The following is an 8,702-nucleotide window of genomic DNA, read 5'->3' as shown; positions in this document are numbered from 1 at the left end:
ATTTATTACTTAAAAAGGGGAAAGTGTAGTGGAGAAACCTGGCAGACACAATCTCAACCAAAAGATCAAAGTTAACCTCACCAGGAACGGGCAAACCCCACACCACGTGCCTCCTGTTATGATGCACGGAATAACTGTGTAAGGTATTTGTGCCCAAAATGCATAACCTCAATGAATCATGAGGAAACAGGCAAACCCAAATGGAGGAGTATTCTACCAAATGACTGGCCTGTGGCTTTCAGCAATGTCAAGATCATAAAAGAACCCCATTCCTTCCGATGCCCATCAGCAGTAGACTGAAGTCAATGTGATGTACACATAGAATGGATTATTACCCAGTAATTTAAGATCTCAATAGGTCAACATGGAAAGATCTCAGAACAATGGCAGATGAAAACTGACTGAGATGCTCTTTTCCCCACCTGTAAGATAAGCAGAAAACCAAAGTTTGATGGCATACTGTGTTGACAAGGTTGTGGAAAAACAAGCACTCTCTCTCTCTCTCTGTTTTTTGTTTTGTTTTGTTTTTTGTTTTTTGAGACAAGGTCTCACTCTGTTGCCCAAGCTGGAGTGTAGTGGCACAATCACGGCTCATTGTAGCCTCAACCTCTCAGGGGTCAAGTGATTCTCTCACCTCAGCTTCTCTGGTAGTTGGGACTACAGGCACACTCCACCATGCCCAGCTGATTTTTTTAGTTTTTTATAGAGATGGGGTTTCACCATGTTGCCCAGGCTGATCTTGAACTCCTGGGGTCAAGAGATTCTCCTGCTGCAGCATCTCAAAGTGCTGGATCACAGGTGTGAGCCATCACACCCAGCAGAGAAACAGGCACTCTCATGCTTTGCTGGTGGCAGAGTCACATTGATAAAATCTCCATAAAGTTGTAACTATCAAAATTATACATATTCTTGACCCAATAGCCCTTTCTGGAATTCAAGTATAGCATTCCACTAGGTCCAAGATTTTTGTTTGATTGTTTTGAGATGGAGTTTCACTCTTGTAGCCCAGGCCGGAGTGCAGTGATGTGATCCCAGCTGACTGCAACCTCTGCCTCCCGTGTTCAGGTGATTCTTCTGCCTCAGCTTCCTGAGTAGCTGGGATTACAGGCATGTGCCATCACACCCGGCTAATTTTTGTATTTTTAGTAGAGATGGGGTTTCACCATGTTGGCCAGGCTAGTCTTGAATCCCTGACCTCAGGTGATTCACCTGCTTCGATCTCCCAAAGTGCTGGGATTACAGTCGTGAGCCACTGAGCTCACAGTGCCCAGTGTTACAATCTTGTAACAGCCGGTACAAGATTGTTAATTGCAGCATTACTTGTCATTTATTAAAAAGTAGGTCCAGGCTCAGTGGCTCATGCCTGTAATCCCAGCACTTTTGGAAGCCAAGGCAGGTGGATCACCTGAGGTCAGGAGTTCGAGACCAGCCTGGCCAACATGGTGAAACCCCGTCTCTACTAAAAATACAAAAATTAGCCAGGCCTGGTGGCATACGCCTGTAGTCCCAGCTACACAGGAGGCTGAGGCAGGAGAATCGCTGGAACACGGGAGGCAGAGGCTGCAGTGAGCCAAGATCATGCCACTGCACTCCAGCCTGAGCGACAGAGCAAGACTCAGTCTCAAAAAAAAAAAAAAAAAAAAAAAAAAAAAAAAAAAAAAGTAGGTCAGGCACAGTGACCTATCCCAATAATCCCAGCACATTGCGAGGCCAAGGAATGAAGATCACCTGGACCCAGAAGTTCAAGAGCAACTTGGGCAACATAGCAAGACTTCAGTCTCAAACAAATAAAAACAAGGCAGGTGTTTATCAATTAGACCCTCCTCTCCAACCAGTATCTCCTCCCAGCCCACATCTAGTCAGGGAAGGGGAAATAAACTGTCTTCCTCACTTGAAGCCCAATAACTCATCTCCTGTTTCTGCCCATCTCCCCTCCACCTGTGCCCTTGTCCATGTGTAGTGTGGGAGTAATGAGCTTGGTGTGAGGGGAAGGGTCTCAGGAGAACCAGATTAAGGGATGGATACCTAGATTCTGGCTCAACCTCCACACCCTGCTTCCCAGTGAACATCAAGCCAGTTCCAGCCTGATTCGGGGCCTATCAGTAGGAAAGATGAAGCAATGTGTCCCTCCAACCCACTCGTCCCCAGATTACAAGACACAAGACACATGTGGATTTGTCTAGTAGAATAGGTTGTCGGAAGAACCCCAGAGGACCCTTCTTGGATCAGGAACCAATAATCCCACGGGACGGGGCCCCAGCATTCATGGTCGCAGCATAGAACTTGGCCACCTCCTCATTGGCGTTGACCTGGGCTGAGTCAAACCACATCTGGATGCAGCGGCCGCTCCCTCCACTGTAGTTACTGACCTTGAAGGAGTGGCTCCAGAGGCCTTCACAAAGGGCGGCTGGAGTGGGGAAGTAGGACTCAAAGGTGCAGCAGAGGGCCCGGGCCGGACACTCATTAATCCCTGAGGGAGGAGAACATAAGACCCTGAGCTTCTGGGCCAGACTGCACCCCTCCCAACCCTAAAGCCCCACTCCCACTCCTCATCTCGTCTCCTCCCGGCCCTCACCTGAGGTCCAATTCCAGCCTTTGTGCCAGTTGCTTTTGCAGGTGTAGGAGGTGCAACAGTCCTCCCACCATCGCTCACAGTCCTCTTTGCACAGGGGCACATTCAGGATGCGCTCTTTGCGCCAGCTCTGGTTGACCTGAGTGGGGAGGAGACGGAACGCTCCTGTCAGCCACATATCTCAGCAGCTTTATCCTCGAAGGGGACCAGAGCTGTGGGAGGGGGCAGAGCATCCACCACCCTCAGACCTGAATTCCTGGACCAAGCCCTCCCTGCAAGTGGCTGGTAGGCTCTGCCCTCTGCTGAGGTTAATGTTTTGTTTTTGTTTGTTTGTTTGTTTGTTTTATTTCTGAGACAGAGTCTTGCTCTGCTGCCCAGGCTGGAGTGCAGTGGCACGATCTCAGTTCACTACAACCTCCACCTCCCAGGTTCAAGCAATTCTCCTGCCTCAGCCTCCCAAGTAGCTAGGATTACAGGCACCCACCACCACACCTGGCTAATTTTTATATTCTAGTAGAGACAGGGTTTTGTCATGTTGGCTAGGCTGGTCTCAAACTCCTGACCTCAGGTAATCCACCTGTCTCGGCCTCCCAAAGTGCTGGGATTACAGGCATAAGCCACTGCACCCAGCTATGAAGTTTATGTTTATGGGAATGGCACTCATACCTGCCAGATCCAGGGCCCCAGGTTGGGTGAGCACTCATAGAGACAGGTGTCCTGGATAAAGTGACACTTGCAGGCGGGCTCCATCTTACCACAGTGGTCCCAGTTAAAGTTGTAGAGGCGGGAGGTGTCCTTGTGCAGCTCCTGGCTGGTGTTGGCCGTGCAGCAGGCATTCTTCTAGGGACTGCACTGGGTGGGGAAGACACAGGACTAAGTCCCTCCCTACCACAGCCATCTCCTCCATACTCTGGCTCCTCTGCCCCAGGTAGGTCATCCAGAGAAATACTTCCTGGGGAGGGCCCTTGAGGAGCCCCCACCTGGGGACAGAGGCAATTACACTATCAGTGCATTTTTCCCCTATTTATTTATTTATTTATTTATTTATTTGAGACAGGTCTCTCTCTGTTGCACATGCTAGAGTGCTGTGGTGCGATTATAGCTCACTGTAGCCTCAACATCCTGTGCTCAAGCAAGCCTCCCACTGCAGCCTTCCGAGTAGCTGGGATTCAGGCCCATGCCACCACACCTGACTGTTTTAAAAATATTTTTGTAGAGACAAATAGGATCTAACTAAACTAAAAAGCTTCTGCACAGCAAAAGAAACTACCATCAGAGTGAAAAGGCAACCTAGAGAATGGGAGAAAATTTGTGCAATCTACTCATCTGAAAAAGGGCTAATATCGAGAATCTACAAAGAACTTAAACAAATTTACGAGAAAAAAATCAAACCACCCCTTCAAAAAGTGGGCAAAGGATATGAACAGACACTTCTCAAAAGAAGACAATTATGCAGCAAACAGACACATGAAAAAATGCTCATCATCACTGGCCATCAGATAAATGCAAATCAAAACCACAATGAGATACCATTTCACACCAGTTAGAATAGTAATCATTAAAAAGTCAGGAAACAACAGGTGCTGGAGAGGATGTGGAGAAATAGGAACACTTTTACACTGTTGGTGGGACTATAAACCAGTTCAGCCATTGTGGAAGACAGTGTGGTGATTCCTCAAGGATCTAGAACTAGAAATATCATTTGACCCAGCCATCCTATTTCTGGGTATATACCCAAAGGATTACAAATCACGCTGCTATAAAGACATGTGCACACGTATGTTTTGCGGCACTATTCACAATAGCAAAGATTTTGAACCAACCCAAATGTCCATCATTGATAGACTAGGAAAATGTGGCACATATACACCATGGAATCGTATGCAGCCATAAAAAAGGATGAGTTCTTGTCCTTTGTAGGGACATGGATGAAGCTGAAAAACATCATTCTGAGCAAACTATCGCAAGCACAGAAAACCAAACACCGCATGTTCTCACTCATAGGTGGGAACTGAGCAATGAGAACACTAGGACACAGGAAGGGAATATCACACACTGAGGCCTGTGGTGGGGTGCGGGGCTGTGGGAGGGACAGCATTAGGACATATACCTAATGTAAATGACAAGTTAATGGGTGCAGCACACCAATATGGCACATGTATACATATGTAACAAACCTGCACGTTGTGCACATGTACCCCAGAACTTAAAGTATAATAATTTAAAAAAAAAGAGAGATGGGGTCTCACTATGGTTCCCAGGCTAGTCTCAAACTCCTGGGCTCAAGCAATCCTCTCATCTCAGCTTCCCAAAGTGCTACGATTACAGATGTAAGCCATCATGCCTGGCCAATATTGGCTTTTAACGGAGCATAATGGAGGGGAGCCACTCTCTGGGAGAGTAATTATTGTTTGTACAGTTCTTAATGGTTGAAAAAGTTATTTCATGTTATTCAGCTTATTTATATTATCCATTTTTCATCCAGCCAATATTAACTGAGTGCTTATTAGACATCAGGCACTGTGCTAGGTCCTAGGAACACCCCAGTGAACAAAGCAAGTAACATCTCTACCCTCATGGAGGGTATGGTTTTAGTGGGTGGGTGGGCTGTGTGTACAGGGAAGACAAAGAACACTCAGGCATAGAACACAGTAGGTGCAAAGTCCCCAAGGCTTTTGCACTTTATCCTTTTAACAACCCAGTATGAATCCTTACCCCCATTTTTACAACGTTTCAGTAAGCTACACCTGTGGTATATAGTAGGGTTAAGATTTAACTCAGGACAGGGAGGAGAGGAACCTGGCCCAGGTTGTGCAGGAGGGTGGAGGTCAAGGGGCTGGTCTGGTTTTCCCAGGGTCTGGAAGTCCGGGCAAGGAGACTCCAAATAGATCCTGAGAGTCGTGGGGGAACAGAGGAGCTGTAGCCTGCACGTAGGCCTGAACCCGGACTTGACTAAATGTGGGAAAGGCCATCCTAGGAAGGTAAATACAAGGCAGGCAAGACAAGCAGAAATGGTGGAGGTTTCTCTTTGGAAATCACTCTAGGCCTGGACTCAGAAAACCTGAGAAATCATAAATCAGTTGCATAAAATTTCTGGGATGAACCCTCACACCTAGGGTCAAGTGATGGCAGAGGCATGACAGGTCTGAGCACCCAGGAGAAACAACAGGGAAATCCATGGGAGTCGAGCCAGATCTACCCATCTCCCACACCCTGGCCCACGCCCAGTGCCGGCTGACACAGAACATGCTTTCCTGCCAGCCTGACTTCACACTTGCTTTTCCTTGGATGTCCCAACTCTTGGTCTTCCCGCAAGACCCGTGCACATCATGGGTCTTGGGGATTGGCAGAGATGGGTTTTGCCAGTCAGGGTCAGGGGTTTCTGCCTCTGAAAAGAGTTACTGAATATAACGAAAAGTACTTCCTGGTTATAGAAGTGGCTCAACAAATATCACTCTCATATAGTTCATGGCCCTGAGCATGATAATCATCTGTATCTCTCAAAGTCTACATCTGCAACATTTCTTGGCAAAGAGTAGATGCTCTAGAAGGTTCTGAAAAGCAAATGAAGTGGTGGGCACAGAGTTTCCGTTTCAGTTTTAGTGGATGAAGGGGGTCAGGAGATGGATGGTGGTGACAGTTGCACAACCACATAAGCATACTTAATACCACTGAACCATACAGTTAAAAACGGCTCAAATGGAGAACTTCTTTTATTTATTTATTTTAAATTTTACTCCGATTTAAAAATAAGCAAATGGAATGTTGGGAATGACTCAGATGTCATGGGGCTTCCAGGCTGTCCTCTCTTTGCTTTAGCTCTCGGAGCCTGTCCATACCACAGTGTCTCCCTGGGCACATACCCCAGCCCTCTGGGAATGTGACCCCTTCTAGAGAGCAGACCAGGAGATCAGAGGAATGAAATACAGGCACTCTCCTGAGCTTGGAATTCAAATTGGAGCTCATACTCCCAGAGCTGCCTCAGTGGCCTCACCTGTGGCATGGGGGTCCTGGCCTCCCCTCCCCTTCCTTGTGGGCAGTGGCATTGCTGGCTCTGGCCACACTGGACCCGCCATTGCTCGTGCCATCACCCTCTGACCTGTGTGCATGCTGTCCTCTGCCAGACTGCCCTTCCCTGCTTTTTCCTTCTGGAAAACTCTTACTCATCTTCCCAGGCCAAGGCCAAGGGCCTCTTAACTGGGAAGTCTCCCCAGCATATCGGATTGGTTGCTGTCTCTTCAGTACCTAATGGGGGTGGAAACCTGGCCCGTTTGTACATGAAGGCTGCACCATGACCATGATGGCCCAGCTCCTCTTCTACTGTGCTGCTGAGCTCTGTGGGCTGGCACATAATTAAGGCTGGGAAAGGTATGGCCAATCCCTCTCCTCAGTTTCCACTTGCACCTGTACCCTCTGTAGGCCTATTTCCTCATTTGCATAAGTACAGACCACAGTGCACCCACCCTGCCCTTTGGGCATATTCACTGACATGGCCTGAGTGAAAGCACATGGCTCATAGGCTCAGAGTGAGTGTTAGGTATGTGATTCCTTCATTACTGTAGACTTGGTGACCTCCCAGGGGAGGCCCTCCAGGATCACAGCAGCCATCTTCATTCCTTCATCACCTTCCACAGCTGACTTCTCCACCCCATTAACTTTTCTCTGTCAAAGGCAGCTGTCTCCCCTGCCGCAGACCCCACTTTATCCTCACCTGGCCATACAGCTCGTCCTCGGGACTGGGCTGTGCCTTGTGCTGCTTGGCGTTCATGCAGACGTTGAGCAGGTCCGTCCTGGCCTGCGCACTCCTGGGCTGGACACTCCCCACAGTGGTCACCAAAGCCAGAAGCAGCAGCTGCATCATCTGCCAGGCCATCTATTCCTGCCAGAGAGCCACAGTCAGAGGTGGACAAGGCCTGAGGGAGGGGCAGCAGCCACGAGAGTGTGTACTGTCTCCCTCTCAAGCCCAGATCTCTGCCCTCCCCAACCTGCATCCACCACAGGGCAGCTGAGCCAAGAAATGCAGGGTGTGTAGAGGTGAGAGGGAGCCCTTCCCTGGCCTGGAGGCAGGACCCTCCTCCTGCTTCCCATGCAACAGTGCTCTAGGTCCAGGCTCTGACACCAGCTTGCTCTATGATCATAGAGGGAACCATCGCCCTTGCGGACTTCCCCTCTTGCATTTCTCCAGTGTTTTATACAATTCCTCTCAAATTTTCACGAGGAGGAAACACAGGTGGTGGCCTGCTGATGCAGGAGTGAGACTCTAGACAGCCTCAGGCTTCTGCTTCCTCAGCCCGTCCTCTTACCCCAGGGCAGCTGAGGTTTAGATGCCCAGGGAAGCTGAGATGGGGACAGCAAAGGCCATGGAGCTGTCAGCTATTGTTCATGGTCCCAGAGCAGATGCTGTGGGAGGCAAAGGGATGGGGGCAATCACACCTCACCACTCACCCCTCCTGGGTCTTGGGAAATTACCCAGGCAGAAGCAGGCTCAGAGGTTGGGGGAGGCCAACAGGTCAGTGGCAAATGGAGGAGGGGGCTGAGCAAGAACAGATGGTGATTGGCCAGTGGAGGCAAAGACAGCAGAGAGCCCAGCCTCCCAGGAGATGGGGAGGTGCTATCTCACCTCCCATCTCTCATCCCCACTTTTCCCTCCGTCCTGTTGCAGGGCCTTACCTCTGTTCTCAGCCCACCTGGGAAGATGGAGTCTCTCCCACCTCCCCACCTACTTTATAATCCCATCCTGCCGGCTTGGTTAGACCCTCTGTTAGGGAAGGTGCACAAGGCTTTGTCTAGGAGACAGCTCAATTGTCTTTCAATAAGGACCCAGTTAAATTATGGTACATCTACCCCGTGGAATTTAATGTGGTAACAAAGAAAGAGGAAGCTCCTGATGTACAAATATGGAAAAACCTCCATGTGGAAGAAGGAAGGTGTTTTAATTTAATTTAATGTAACTTAATTTAGGAGAGCTAAGTAATTAAACATGAGGCCAAAGTACGTAAGACAGTGGCAGTCTTTTATTGCAAATATGCACACACTCTCAGGCGAGGTTCTCTGGTCCTCAGGTGTTGGGGGCCAGGGAAGTCGTGCCGGCGCTCTCGGGTGATGTTCTCCGGTCCACAAATGCGGGGGC

At 49.0% G+C, this 8,702-nt stretch overlaps 1 protein-coding gene across 1 annotated transcript; it reads right to left on the bottom strand.

Annotated features, from left to right (window-relative positions):
- Positions 1-2,170: 2,170 nt before the first annotated feature.
- On the bottom strand, positions 2,171-7,445 carry LOC102132686 (folate receptor gamma-like). Its single transcript, XM_015435442.4, is given in 4 exon segments — positions 2,171-2,470; positions 2,576-2,711; positions 3,239-3,424; positions 7,284-7,445. Coding segments are annotated over 4 exon segments (729 nt in total). The 3' UTR covers positions 2,171-2,225.
- Positions 7,446-8,702: the final 1,257 nt, after the last annotated feature.

This window comes from Macaca fascicularis, chromosome 14 (assembly GCF_037993035.2).
Source record: "Macaca fascicularis isolate 582-1 chromosome 14, T2T-MFA8v1.1".
Classification (NCBI taxonomy): domain Eukaryota; kingdom Metazoa; phylum Chordata; class Mammalia; order Primates; family Cercopithecidae; genus Macaca; species Macaca fascicularis.
This window is presented reverse-complemented; position numbering and strand designations above follow the sequence as displayed.